Source organism: Belonocnema kinseyi, chromosome 3 (assembly GCF_010883055.1).
Source record: "Belonocnema kinseyi isolate 2016_QV_RU_SX_M_011 chromosome 3, B_treatae_v1, whole genome shotgun sequence".
NCBI classification, from domain to species: domain Eukaryota; kingdom Metazoa; phylum Arthropoda; class Insecta; order Hymenoptera; family Cynipidae; genus Belonocnema; species Belonocnema kinseyi.
The window spans coordinates 53,602,252-53,618,076 of NC_046659.1; the positions used below are offsets into that span (position 1 = coordinate 53,602,252).

At 31.2% G+C, this 15,825-nt stretch overlaps 1 protein-coding gene across 3 annotated transcripts in view; it reads left to right on the plus strand.

Annotated features, from left to right (window-relative positions):
* Positions 1–14,010, plus strand: part of LOC117169148 (lethal(2) giant larvae protein homolog 1) — a 45,531-nt gene extending 31,521 nt beyond the window's left edge. For 2 of the 3 annotated variants that reach the window (XM_033355357.1, XM_033355358.1), the window contains exons 8-16: positions 53–812; positions 2,660–2,816; positions 2,932–3,080; positions 4,286–4,802; positions 7,787–8,058; positions 8,405–8,540; positions 8,933–9,150; positions 10,596–10,678; positions 11,060–14,010. In XM_033355357.1, coding sequence (XP_033211248.1) covers positions 53–812; positions 2,660–2,816; positions 2,932–3,080; positions 4,286–4,802; positions 7,787–8,058; positions 8,405–8,540; positions 8,933–9,150; positions 10,596–10,678; positions 11,060–11,161 — 2,394 coding nt within the window. In that variant the 3' untranslated portion in view covers positions 11,162–14,010. The remainder of the gene's footprint in view (positions 1–52; positions 813–2,659; positions 2,817–2,931; positions 3,081–4,285; positions 4,803–7,786; positions 8,059–8,404; positions 8,541–8,932; positions 9,151–10,595; positions 10,679–11,059) is intronic. The other variant, XM_033355359.1, reaches the window with a different exon arrangement.
* Positions 14,011–15,825: the final 1,815 nt, after the last annotated feature.

Here is a 15,825-nt window from a genome sequence, read left to right on the forward strand (position 1 = left end):
AATAACCGGGTCGATTTCTGGTCAAATAAAATCTTGAATATACATTCTCCAGGTAACGTGCTCTCATCACGTTCCAAACGTTCCCGACGAACTCTGGGACGCAATTGAAGCTGCTGGAAAATTACAAACACAGCATCTCTACTCAGAAAAATCATGGCCCATCGATGGGGGCATTCTGTTACCTAATACAGTTGACGAATCAGATAAAGCCAAAATCAAAGAACTACTGCTAACAGGTCACGAAGACGGAACCGTGAGATTCTGGGATGCGTCCAACGTTGCATTAACTCCATTGTACAAATACAATTCGTCCTTACTTTTCACCGGTGAACACTTGGACGTACTGGAACAACCTGCAGAGGACGAGGAAGACGAGTGGCCACCTTTTAAAAAGGTGGGAACATTCGATCCCTATTCTGACGATCCTCGACTCGCTGTCAAGAAAATTTTACTCTGTCCTCTTTCGTCGACTTTGGTGGTCGCTGGCACGGCCGGGCACTTGATCACGGCAAAAATCGCCTCGGAAGCTGTAGAGAAGGAAATTAAGCCAGTCACGATGAATGTGGTGAATGATCGGGACGGATTTGCATGGAAAGGCCATGACCACTTGCCACCAAGAACTACTAGCATTTCTTTCGCGGTCGGTTTTCAACCGCAAACTCTTCTGCAGTTGTATCCTCCGGCTGCAATTACAGCATTAGCGATACAAAGCGAATGGGGACTTCTTACAGCTGGTACCGCACATGGATTGGCAGTATTTGATTACACGAGGTCAAAGGCCGTCAGCGTTAAATGCACACTTAATCCAAATGGTAAGTCAGACGTATAGGAATGAAGTTGGTGATGTAACTAACATCGCACTATTTCATCTTTGACCTAGTTCTCATTTTCCCCTTCAATTTCAAAAATTACCTAAAATACTTCAAATCTAGTTTTTTAACCCTTTTTTCCATTTATTTACAAAGTTTCGATTGATTTTTCGAGGTCGAAAAACGGAATTTTATAACATCAAAAAACCCAACGCTTTCTAAGAGATTATCATTGGTGATACCAATTTCAAGTTCTTCCGAGACGATTTATTTATTTATTTCCAGAAACTGAACCCGAAAGATAAGTCAATTCTATAGTTGAAAGTCAAAAATATCTATTACACTTGAAAGTTGGCTTCTTAAAACCTAAATATTTTAAAAATCCCTTTCTCCAGAAATCATAAAGAATGTCGCCAACATTAACGTAAAGAGTAGACTATTTTATAGAAACAAAATATTTTGGAAATCAACAATAATGTGCAAAATAGTAGGTTATTAGAACCCTGAAAAAGTATAAATAATTTAGAGCTAATTGCTATATAGCTGGGTTTTATATCTTAGCAAAATGTATATTTGAAAATTGCACTTAAATTTTCTGCATATTAAATTCTAAAGTTGCGAGACTTTGGATTTAACGTATTCAATTTATAACATTCTCAGATTTAAAGTCACATAATTTAGTATGTCTAATCCAGTATTAAGCTAAAATCGTTTGAAATTGAATAATTTTGACCTAAATACGTTCGAAATCGAATGATTAAATATGTATAACATAATAAGATATTTTTATAGTTAAACGTTGACAATTTAAAAATTGATCAATTTTAAATGTAAATTCTTCAAACTTGAACTGTTTTCAATTCCAGAGTTAAAAAATGGAAATTGAACTTTAAGGAGTTTAAGATTGATTTTAATTTTCAATACTTTAAACTTAACATTTTACTAACTTGTCTTATAATATTTCAATTTTAAAAGTTAATAATTTAAAATTCTTCAATAATTTTAAATTGTGGAAATGATGGTGATCTTATTTTCTGATCCGAAATATTATGCATATTTAAAATAAATTTGTAGTAGGAGGGCAAAAATTACAATGAATTTTTGTATGTACTGATTTTGGCAGCAAATGAGCCTAATTCGACCACACAAGTAGTTTCTTTAAAATATAAAAAATCTGTTTCAGCCCAGAAGTTTTCTCGTTCTTTGAAAATTCATTTGTCTGGAGGAATTTTACAAAAGTTCGAACTTTAAATATTTATAATTGAAATACTTTAATTACATTTTTGCTGAATTACTGTCCAACTCTGCAGTTTGACTGTTGATTTTTTTTACTGAGGTGAATTAGACTTGATTTCAGCTCGAGTTGCCAAAAATTGGCACACCCAACCTACCACTTTAAATTTCACTGGATATTATTGTTTAATTTTTGCAATTCTCGTTTAAAATTTTGAAAACTGTAAGTGAAATTTTCAATTTAGAAAATTTTCAAATTTAAAATTAAGTAGTTTCGAATACCTATTACTATAATGTTTGAGTTTGCAAATTTTAGTTTTTTTCACTGATAATATTTAGTTGTTTAATCCGGATCGTTACAAGTTAAAATTTTATATTTTAAATAAAACACAATTTAGTTTTCATTTCATAGTTTCATAAATGAAATCAGCCAAACTCATGTTTGCTATTTATAGGTACTCGTTTTTTATTTAATTTCTTAAATTACACTAGATTTTGATAAGTGTAGTGTAATAGATTGATTGCACTTAATTTTTGATAAAAAGGAGCAACAATGAATTGCCAACATAATTTAATGAATATCTCATTCAATTTAATTATTATTTCTTCTTTTGTAGATCTCTCAGGGGCAGGAGACGCTCCGATTTCTAGAAGAAAATCATTCAAGAAATCTTTGAGGGAATCGTTTAGAAGGTTGAGGAAAGGAAGATCGCAACGCCGAACAAACGCCAACAGTCCAGCTCGAAACACAGTTATAGAAAAGAAGAAAGAACCGTAAGTTTTGTACTATTCCCCCTTTTATTTTTTAGTATTCTTAATTGTAAATGTGTATGATTTTCATAAATTATAGATTATTAATCATGTCATTTATTTTGTTCTCTCATCTTAGGCCAGTTATCGCTTCTTCTCCGAGCGGTGAAGTTAACCCAGCAGATTTAATAAAACCAGTCGAGAGACAAGTGGAGGCAAGACCCGTTGATGATGCACTTGGTTCCATGGTTCGGTGCCTCTACTTCGCGAGAAGTTACATCATAAGTAGTAAGTATTATTTGTTTAAATTATTACCTTTCAATATTTTTATTTAGAATTATTCCGAATTTTTAATCCTCAGTTTAAAAGCTTCTTAGTGTTTATCTTGAACACTTAAAAAGAATTTTAAATCCCATTGTTCTCTTGAGGAGGAACATAGCAGAATCATATAAATCACAGATTTCTATAAGAAAATCCTAAATATTATTTTATTTTTATAGCATATAATAATTAATTTTTAAGTGGTATAATTGAACTGTTTTTAATATAATAATGAATTTTGAAGCGGTGTAATTAAATTTTTTAAAGAAAATTAGCGTGCAATGTGGCAACGTTGCATAAATACGCCTATTTGGTCGGATGTGGGAAAAATTGTTTCCAACTTCCGTTCAATTTGAAAACCTAACCATGATTTTTTCATGTCAACGAAAACTTCAATAATTGTATCAAATAGAATTCTTAGAAGTAAAAAAGCTATTTTGAAAACATATTTTAATGGATAATTATCACTTTCTCGTCGAGAAAAAGCATTTCTTGTTCATTCGTATGTCTGAAAAATTTGCTGATGGTACAATGAGCACTAAATGAGCACCCTTCTTATTTGAAGATCGAACATTTTTTTATGAGATATAAGTTACTGGGAAAGAAATGCAGACTATTGAAATATCTGTTCCCTGTCTAAACGAACTTAAAATTGTTTAAACCCTAAAAATGGACTTTTTCTCTATTTTCTTAAAGTTACATCAATTTTCTCGCCTATTTGGCCACGAAGTGTTTGATATATGTTATGAGAAATATATTTTAAATATATTTCACGATAAAAAAATGTTTGGTGTCTGAATTATGTGAAAATTTTATCTATTGTACCTAGATCTGTGTCTGTATTGTGATAAATCCATTACAAATTTTTTTAATAAGGTTTTAAGGACGCTAAGGTAAAATAAATGTTTTGATACGCCCCAATTTGTACTATGCTGAAATTCACACGAAATAAGTAATCTTCTCAGTTTTTTTTTGTATTTTATAAGAACGTGTTGTACAACTTTTTTAATCGGATATTATGGTCTTGAAGTACCGCATTGTCCTCCTTAAATGCAATATTTAAATTATTTACTCTTTCAATTCTTACAAAATTAAAAAGCTTATTTAAAAGTTATATCTAAACTTTAAAATACCACTTTTTCAAAAGTTAAAACTAACCCCTTTTATTGCAGTGCAAAACACGACTCCTACACTCTGGGCCGGTACGAATAACGGAACCGTCTACGTCTTCACTCTGGCAATTCCAGCAGGTGCGAGGCGCAAAGAAGAAGATGTGAATTGTACTCTGGGTAAAGAAATTCAATTGAAACACCGCGCTCCAGTAATCGCAATAACCATACTCGATGGAGCAAGTATACCTCTGCCAGAACCTTTTGAAGCAGAGAAAGGAGTCAGCCCAGGACCCGATATGACTTCTCCACACAGAGTCGTCATAGCCAGTGAAGAGCAGTTTAAGATCTTTAATCTTCCATCTTTGAAGCCTTTCTGTAAATACAAGCTAACAGCCCACGAGGGATCCAGAGTGCGGAAAACGGGCTTTGCTAAATTTTCCTGTCCAGTAGAACCTGCGGGTATCCATGAAGAAACGTGCCTTCTTTGTCTTACTAATTTAGGAGAATGTCTGGTGCTCAGCGTTCCAGAACTGAGAAGGCAGGTTAATACGGCAGCTATTAAAAGAGAAGATATCAAGTAAGTCAATAAAAAACTAAATATGCTCTTGGGTTGGCCAGAAAGTCTTAATCGTTTTTATGATTGAATTTTAGATTGTTGTCCCTTAATAATTTCGAGTGATTTTAAATTTAGACTTCATTCAATTTTAATTGCATCAGGATTTTAGGTTTTCTTGAATTTGAATGCTTATAAATAAGAATGTCGACCGGACCAAGAAAAACTTGAAATTTTATTCACAGAGATAAAGACAGAAATTTATACCAGTAACGAGAATTCTTATCGTCAACGTAAACAATACACCTGTTACAGAACAAACATTAGAGAATCGTTTTCTTTATTGTAGAAGACTTTCCTTCATACAATTGTTATATTTTCAATCATTTTTGGAAAAAACATTTGTTTAAAAGGTTGGAAAAAATCCTAGAAATAAAGTCCGCAACAAGACGTATTCTCTCTTTCAAATATAAATTTGTCTTTTAGAAACGATTCATGATATTAAAATAAAACACAAGAGGTAGAATTTAAGAAGCAAATCGTTTTTATATGTTTATTTATTTTCAGAGCTTATTCTGTGATAAGACAGAAAATTTCTCGTTCACGGACTTCTCGTTCGATCACTGAAGTTAAGCAGTTCTTAGCTCGGTCTTACTCAGACGGGAGTTGTCGTATTAGATGGAGTGTACTTATTAATTTTTAAACTGCCTTCACTGTTGAACTAAAACTTATAATATTATACAATGTTTTCAAAATGAAAAAGTACAGCTCTAAACATTTAAAGCAGATCAATTTATTGTAACTTTTACAATTAAGATTACTTTCAATTTTTAATTTTTGTTCCAATTTAAGTTCTCTACACATAATATTATTCATTTTTTCAGCTTGTAAATCACGCAACTTAATGCTTAGACATTTGATTTCAAAATTATACAATAATTATTGTTATCCAATTGAGCCGTTCTCTACAAGAAGAAGTGAATCCGGCCTAGTTTGTTTTTTGCTGAGAACGACTTTTAGGATTCTCTGACATCTAAAATGGATTTTCCCATGGTTTTGGATTTTTTAAATTTTAGAACTTCAGTGAATTTCACAAGTTTAGTTTGCGCGCTCGGACAAACACTCAGTTCGTACGGCTGGGACCGTATCACAATATACGCCATTTCAAGTGTACGATTTTTTTTTATCTCTAAACATATTAATTGAATCAACTCGCTGTTCAGAATAAATAAAGATAGACTAAAAAAATATAAAGATTATATTCAAAATTGTTGTATCAAAATTATATCAAACAATTGCTAAAGTTTTAAACCATTTTTTAATCTAGGAAGGCCCATGGACAGACGACAAACTGTTTCACTGGAGTATTTGTTTGAATAGAATGTTTTTAACAATTAAATCAAATTTTAAATATCATTTTCATGTTACTGTACTCGAATTTGGCTTGAATTATTTTTTCAGTTTTTTTTAACAATTCAATTTATTTGTTTTTGGAAAATGTATTACTTTCTTTATAAAAAATCCAATATCTCTGGATAAATTTGAGTTTAACAAAAAATCAAATGAGGATTTCGTTCGATTGAATCTTCAGAACTTCCTAAATGTTCAAATTTAAGATGGTTAATCTTTAACGCTACATTAAAACTTTATTTTGCTTTGAAAGCTTCTTTTTTAAATCCTACAAATTTAAATGGATTTAGCTGGCCAATTTTAAATATTTAAGGTTTTTGTTATTTAAAAATGTTTTTATTGGAGTGGCAGCTAATAAACCTGATAATCAATCCTTGCCATTCTTGTGTCTTAAATTATTTGATTTCACGTGTTTAAAATTAGAAATAGCTCAATTTGGAAACTGCTATTTTTAACATTTCTAACTATGAAGTAAAGGACCACACTGCATACGGACGTAAGTGTCAAATTTCCCAAAATTCGGATTATTAGCTTAAACTATTTGTTTCCACCTAACTCGTGTCCCTGTAGAAGATTTTGGCCCAGGTCGATCCGAAAGTAGGTCTAGGAAGAAAAGCCTGTAACACGATGCTTGTTGACGTAAGTGCCATGCTTCATAATGTAATGTTACCGCGGCATCATTGATTTTCAGGGCACGTGTCGTTTCTGAGTTTTTGAAGTGTGTCGTATGTGTTAAAATTTAAGCTTTCTGGTGCGCACCGATATTTTACCAGGGTTTTCTCGCACATGCTTATCTTTTTTTAAATCGCTCCTTTTGCGATTCAATAAATCTAACCAATAGCTCAGAAGTGTTTTCTTCTTTTTCTGTTAAATTAAAAAATTAAACAGTTACGCAAATTTTCATGTGTAAAAATTGAAGCTTTCTGGTGCTCGTCGATCTTTGGCCTGAGCTTTCTAGCACATGGTTATCTTGTTTAAAGTGCTCTCTTTGCGATTCCATAGAGCTAACAAATAGCTTAAAAGAACTTTTTTTAAAAATTGAAACATAAAACAGTTACGCAACTTTTAATGTATGAAAATCGATTTTATGGGGACACGCTGGTCCTTTGACAAAGGTATTCTCGGAGAAGGATGTTTCTTTCAGGATGTTCGTTTCATGGTTCGATAAAGCCTAACAGTACCTCGAAATACCGCACAGAATATTCAAATAAAATATTACAGTTGAATTTTTTGTTCAATATTGGGAAAGGAACTGATGTAGTTTCTGAACAAAATGGAACTTAATATTTCTCAAAAATAAATGCGAATAGTGTTCCTTTATTTAGAAAAGTCAGGAATGTATAGAAAAAATTGTAAGCATTGTTCATTTTTATTTTTATTTAGATTAATGGAAACTTCAGCATAAACTTTAATTGAATGGGAAATTAAAAAAATGTAATCAAAAGACTCCGCGGATTTAAAATTGTTCGCAGAATCGACACTGTTTTGTTTCTTCCAAATTCGCATTTTTATTGTAATTAAACGAATTAAACACTTTCAACAATTCTTACTCTTTATAATTTAAACTTTTTCTAATGCACAATTCTTGTTCTTTCCAGCGGTATTTCGTCTCTGACTTTCACAAGGTCAGCCGAAGCTTTATATCTTCACTCGAGTTCCGAACTCCAGCGAATTTCTTTAACTCCTTCAAAAGGAATAAGAGCCCATTGCTCGTTAAACTTGCCACTAAATGCAAGGCAGCTTTCCACAGATACTAAGGAAGACAGTGTCGAAATAGGGAGCACCGAAAATGGAACAGAAGACGAAGGTCAGGATAATCAGTCAGAATCGATCTCCAAAAATATCACGGAAAATGGATTATCTGGGTCTAGTGAGTATAAGCAAATCTAAAATCAATAGTATCTTTGCTCTTTTACAATTGAATTCGTCAATTATCTATTATCAAAAAGCAAATCATTCATACTGCACGTAAGTTTTGTTTCGTCCTCCTCGAATTAATCCCATTAAACATAATGTGGAATTGCACGTATCACTAAAAGTACGTAATCGCTTCGCAAACATAACCCCTGAACTTATTCGTAAATGTGCTTTGCTGTTTGTATAATATAATTTTTAAATTTAGAGCATTTTTGAGAAACCTAATTCACTAGGCAAAAGTCTCATTCCTCGATGGCTATAGTAAGCTTAGTCCCGAACTTTCCACACATAAATTTTAGCTGAAGGAGAAGATTCTCCCAAGGGGCCTTCGCTTAAAACTGCTGCAAGCACTACGGACGTTAATGGAGATGACGATCGTCAGGATCAGAATTCAGTTGGGGATATTACCATCGATAGTGTCAAAGATCATTTGCTGTAAGTACTTGGCGAGTTTTTTCCGTTTAAAACGTATTTAAGGAGACTGGTACAAGAAGAAGTCGTATAAAATTTTTAAAAAAATGAAAAAACGATTTTACATCAATTTTTTTCGGAATAAAGTTTTCCGAAATGTTACTTAGGCTTAAAAATTTTGTCTTTGTCGGAATTTCTTATATTTGCAGAATAACAAAGTAATAAGAGTTGGATTAAAATTAAGTAATTTGAAGATTAAAATATTTAACTTTCTGCTTAACACCAATTTCCTTAAAAGAAGTTTTTGTCGGTTAAATATATAACTTGTTTGTCGTTTATGTTATTATTGCAGAGTTATTCTAGAAATAATACGTAATTTTGTTTAATAATTGGCATTTGAAATTTTTGTTCAACAGTAACAGTTCGCTTTTTAAAAATGCGACGTCTTCTGAAGATCTTCACAGTCGACTGGCAGGACTTAAAATGGAAGTGACTTCGAAAACTTCCGAGTCTGCGACTCAAAATCAGACGGTAGTCGTAAAAACGACTACTATAATTTCACAGGCTTCCAGCAACGGTACAACTAACGGGGAGGTCGAGACTATTCAAGCGAGTGAAGAATCCCAGATCAACAGTAAGTTTGCTCAAGTATAGAAGTTTGTACAATATTTTTTTAAGACAAAAAAATACTAACAGATTTTCTTCCACTTTATCCAATTGGTTTTTATTTCTAATAGTTATTCTTTTATTTATTAGAATAACGTAGAGTATTTTTTCAGTGCACTTTTCAAATTAATTTCAGCTCATGGAATGTTAGTCATGGAAACATGCTTCTTCTAGCATCCCAAATCATATACTCTAAACACAAAAAGTCGATCGTTTTTTTCCGAGATTTTAAATTATTAGCTTTTGATTAACTGAACCTATTGCGAAAAGTATAGGGCGGATTCTGGAACTTTGTCCAAAAAATGTCTTAAAAACTTTTCGAGATACACTTAAATTATAGGATTTTAGTTAACTATTTTAATTATTTGTCATGTGATATTAAAAATTAGGCAAAGTCTTGACTAAATTTTGTTACACGATGCATAGTTTTCCAAGAACTTTGAACAAGATTTTATCCAGGATACTTCATTATTCCATGATCAGCTTTAACAAAAAAGATAATGAGAGTTTCAAAAAGAAATTTATCAATAGTTTCTTTTAGATTAAAATAAATTATACTAAGAAGAAGAGCACTTTTCCAAAACTTTTCATATCCAAGAAATGCTATTTTCCATAAACAACAATTTTTCTGTTAAGCTACGTCTGTATTTTTTTCATTTACAACTTGTATTTTTATCCTATATTTTTCACTGATAACACAAGATCACGTATGTTCAGTACGAATGATCCTTAATCTTCAGAAGTATTTTTTATAAACAAATCATGGGTGTATATGAGACACTTTGAAAACGATTTCAGTATGATATTTAGTTTTAGAAACGCCCTAGCTACATGTACCGAAATTTCGATTTAAAAAATGGATTTTTTCGGTACACTTACTATAAGAAAACTATATTTACCCGTGTAAGTTTATGAATGTTAAATGGACTGTTTAAAAAACTTGGCCGTTTATAGTTTAAACAGTTTTTGTAAACAAATGCGTCAATTACTAAAAAAGCATCAATGAATCTTTTTCAAGTTACAGCATTACAAAGAAGCATGTTAAAAATTACCATTACTATTCTTTTAACTTTATCGGGAAATTTCCTTTTTACGCGTGTTGCATACGTATCCTAATAAGCAATTTACATTTTCCGAAACTTCCCAGTCTATTAGGCGGTGAGATATCAATCTGCAATATAAATTTTAATACGACGCTTGAATATAAATGAACCCAATTTTAAGCCTCGTTATTTTTGTAAACCAAATTTTTTAATACGCAAATATTTTTATTGCAGTTAAAATCTTACCAATATTATAAAAACAACAAAAATTAAATTTTGTTGAAGAATTGTTATAAGAAGTGTTGGAAAAGTTATCTTCATTGCTTAACATTTTTATTTATATATTCTTCAATGATTAATTATTTCATAGGTACCACCGTTGAGAGAGAAATCAACAGTGGAATCGAAACAACAACAACGCACGCCACCATTACGCTGCCCCCGAACGTTGAGGTCAGCAATTGGCTCTGAATTTGAATTCTGGAATTCAATGGGGGAAAAGGCTTTTATTTTTTTAAATCACTAATACTCACAATACTAACCAATGCTTAGCGTATCATTTGTGCTACTAACTCGATTACCATCTACATAATTGGCTCATATTTATACAAAGCTACAAGCGATTTTATATCTTAAAATCGGTGCTTCAAACGCTACAAGTCATTCTTAGAGAGTGCTTGTAAATTTCTCGTTTTCTTGGTTGAAAACCTCGAAAACCTTGGTGATAATACAGTGCTTGTTTAGTTGAACTGAACTCTTAGAACCAGGTTCTAAATAGTAGGGTATCTTCATGAAGATTTCAGATTCTAAATGCTCACAAAATTTAAATTACAGCTTAGTGCCGCGGAACTGGCAAAATTAGAAGTCACAACGACCACAGTTACTACCGAAAAATCGAAGGCACCGTTGGCAAAACCCGAAGAAGTTGGTTCTTAGAAATCGTATAAGGATCAAGAAAATCAATGCCTGAAATCATCAGGAAAATTATCGTTAAGTGTTCTTAATTAACAAACAAATGTGTACAGCGGCGTTAGAATTTTAGTAGACATTTTAAAATTTTAACTTTATATGCGAAGTTAGCCTTAATTGTAGCTTATTATACGAAACGCGGTCAAGGTTTCAGAATATCAATGGTTGAATATCTGGGCTGAATAAGTTGGAGAGTAAGTTTTGGAACTTAATATTTTAAGATATTTCTTTTCGAGATCTTACACTTTTTCATAATTACAATTTTCCTAGCTAATTCTCAAATCTCTCTTACCGATAAGTGATATTTTTCCGCCCAGGTTTTCCTCGATATTCCGCGACTCGATAACGCATTTAACCTTGTTCTGTGTACACATCCTTTTTATCAAAGGAAAAAGCGAATTAACAGTTTCTTGAATCAACGACCAGTGGATTAAGGAATGACGAGAATTGCATTTAAAATAAGTAGGATACGAATTTTAAAAAGGCGATAATTATTGAATTTCACGTGATGACGAAGAACCAGGGTCCAATCCAGATTACCTTTTGATCTAAGTACAAAGAAAGTGGCCTATGCTTACGATCGTAAGTAAAATTCAAGACTTACAGAAAAAATATTTTGAGAATTTACTCAATATACGATAAGGATAGCAATTTTGTGCAATAACAAGAGCAGATTTGTTACCTCTGATTCCATTCTTCCGAATAGTATTATTACATATCTTTCGACCCTGGTAGCATTTAATTTTAAGGCACATTCTGTCTTAACATTTTATTTTCCAGATTCTCGTTACTATTTTAACATTTTTATTAATCAACAACATATGCGTATTATGTTATAACGGGCCACACAGCTTAGTCCCTATTGGCAATATTTCTCATATTTTCTTCTGAGAATCCCAGAAAAAAAACTCCAGCTTTTTTAATTCGAGCGTTTCGAATTTTGTGGATTATACAAATTTCAAAGCAAGCCATAATTTAAAAATTATATTTTTTACATTTCGAGTTTTCGCATTTAACAAGAATGAAAAATATAAATATGCTTTTTAATTTTGTGTCACTTCAGAAAATGAATAAACATTCAAATGATCATGATTCAAAATTTTTTTAGTGAACGAAATTTGAATTCGAATTTATCGATTGACAATAATCTAAATTTAAAAGGATTAAAATCTGAAAGCAATAGATTTAAAAATTTTATTTATTTGTTTTTTAATCATCCCAAATAGAGTTTAATTAGTTTTATATTATATAATTATTTTTACGTTGTACTTTTTTCCTTCTAAATTTTCTTTTTTGTAAAAACGTGCGCTAATTTTTTTCTGGAATAGGGACTGTATAGCCTAAACTAAGAAAAGATACCAATAACGAAATTATTATTGTTTAATGCACTGACTGGATCGTAGCTGTAAAAAAGCGTTTTTTTTCATACACTTAAAAATCTTTCGTACTTATAAATTAATTATAATTTGAATGAATTATCATAATTATAAATTAATGATGAATCAGAAGTAGGCTCTAGTTGTAGAATTTTAACTCGTAGATGTACAGAAATGAATTGCACTTAAAAATCGCAAACAGCCATATCGTAATCTAAAAAAGAGATGAAAAAGCTTTGAGAAGATAATCCTGGGAGAATAATTTATTCAATCCAAAATGGACTTAAACCAATTACAGTATTTAGGTTTTTTGCATTCTTTCATTATTTGAATTACACACGGGATTGATAAAGTAAGCACATATCTATTTAGAGCCGAGTAAAAAACTATGAATAGAAAGTTGATATATATAAAACACGAGATGGTATTTTTTTATCCATGTTGTATGTGTAGTCGTTGTTCCTTTTATCCGTTTTATGAGAGTTAATTGCTTATTAATTAATTATCACGTTAAGTTGTAAAACTTTCCGAGTTTCCGCCACCGACTGAAATACGCGATTGAACTTCAGATATGGGATTTGGAATTTGAAAGGCAACGAGAAAATTGGCTGTTTCGACTCTTTTAAAGAAGAAAGTCGGACTGGTTGCGTAAACATTGTCTTAGTTATGTACGATCGTTTAGACACAATTTATTTGTTAAGTTCTATGGTGGAGGACATTTTTGTACGTATTATTTTTACTCTCGGATTTTTATCAATTGTACGTTAGCGTTTTTCCGTTTGATCTATGTTGACGTCTATCTACGGTTTTGAGAAACTTGCACCTCCGATCTCAAGAATAACATTCAATTCAATTTTGCTTTCATTCTTTTAGACTGAGGTGAATTTATTACACTGTCGATATTCCATTTATAAATATTATGTAAATTTCTGTTTCTGTTAATGTTTGTTTTTCTTCTTGTGACGTGGTATTAACTGAAATATTTTATTCAATTCTTGACCTCCCGCATTTAAATCCGATCGAGTACTGTTATGTTGACAAAAGCAACGTGGGGCCTTTGTACTTTGTAGATAATTTTTTATTTTCCCGTGTATCCCGAACAAAATTTCGCTTTATAGAGAAAAATACGCGTGGGTTCAATTAATTCGTCAATTTTTATGTAAATGTCCTGATTAGATGAAATTCATTATTAAGAGTTTACGTAATTATTGTTTCGTGTGTTGTATAACTGTCGTCTACCATACGAAAATGTATTTGGCGTTTACACGGATTTGAAATTTTAATGAAGAACACGTTTTTGAAAGCTTTTTCTAATAAAATCAATTTCTATATGTATGCGCAAGAAGCTACACTAATCTGCCTTACTGCTAAAATTTTATATTCGAATACGGATTGTAACATCACTTTATATTACATTAAACTTCTATATTTCTGAAAAAATGAGTATTATTTTCCAAATGCAATGAACAATTTTTTGCTGTGAGTACTAATATTCATAACTATAATGCAATACCTATAGAATTAATTTCAGTATCTGCAGAGTAGGCAACTTTACGCTGGCAACGAGAATTCATTTTAGCATACCACACTCATATTTCGACCAATTTTGATTTGCGAAGAATGCTTTTCTACCTAAAAAACCTACAATTTTCATATTTTTGAAAATAAAAGCACTTTCTTATTATTTTCTTAACGAAGAAGCAGTTGCGCTTTGCGATGCTTAAATGATAAAACCGCATCTGCTGAAAACAACAATTAGGAAACAAATAAATTAATTGCAAATCATTATAAATATGAGTAAAGTTCTATATAGCATATATTTAGGTGCATGTATGAAATATTCTCCAAAATCAACAACCTTAACGGTTATTGAGATAGAAAAAAATGCAGTGATTATTTCCCTGATCCTGTTGAAATTACAATTAATAAATAATCCCTGAAAAAGTATTTTTTTAATATTTTTTATAATGACGTATACTAATTTCTTTATTAGTTTGGTGTGTATACATTTATATTAATATATGTTTGCAAATTTTGTACGTAAAAACTTTCTCTTTAAAATTCAATTTGTTTATAAGACTTAAATTAGAAATATAATTTAATTTTTCTATGTGTCGAAAAAAATATATAAATTGAATAAAATTTGTTAAATAATACTTTAACAAATCTCAAAATATATTAAACTACCATTCATTCATAACTATAAAACAAGAGTAAGTATTGTCAATACCGTAAATACGAAAAATTTACAGCGTGTCAAGACGTGCATTCATAGTATAATTTAAGAAGATTTGTTCAAAATATTTCGTTATAATAATTTGATAATATTTTCCTTGTTTCACTAAATATTTACAATAATACTTACTGGTTTGGTGTGTTGATAAAATCGTAACGTCCGATGAAGCTCGTTTCACTTCGCGCTCGGATATTTATTCTTTGTATTTGTATTGTTTGAATAAAACTTGATCAAAAAGATCTCTTTTAGATGGCAGTATTTTTATGCGTCCTTATATTCTAAATTGTCTACTTAATTACGTATGGTCAAAGATTAAGTGTCTCAAAGCTCTGTAGGCTTTGAGGTACACATTCTTACCGTGACACTCGCGCTATGCGCTCGATTTCCGACAGACATTTGTAAAAAGGTTTCGTTGAATCTTTTCTTTTCTTAAGTTTCGAGTGATACTTAACGAAAATGTAGATCTTTTTTGGTATAACAATTTTTATGAATTAATCTTTTTTCGTATCCCACATAGTTTGACCACAGAATGGAATTTTTGATTTTTCATTATTTTTTGTGCAATCAAAACTTGAATTTTCGATTTTTCGGGAAAATCCAAAAATTTGTTATATTAATTTTGTAGGGCTTTCAAAAAGCAATGTATTTCTTCTCCTGACTTTATTCCATATCGTGCGTTTTTGGCCTAAAATTTGTATTTTCGGTTGATTTACAAATTTTTGAAAATGCTATAACTCTTAGAATTTCCATTTGATTGAAAATAGTAATCTATACACATTTTTTGTCCTTTTTAGTACTGTAAAAATCCGTACATAGAACTTTTAAATTCAGAAAAAAGTAGTCTCAAAAATTTTGAAAGTGCCCTCACTTTTTGAATTTTCATCAGAAATGCATGGTTAACGATTTCGTGCTTTCTTTTAGGACTTAAAAAAAGTGTGCCAAAGATGCATTCGATCTGTTCATTTTTTCGAGAGTTATCGTGTTTAAGGACGGACAGACAGGAAGTCGTAATCGTAAAA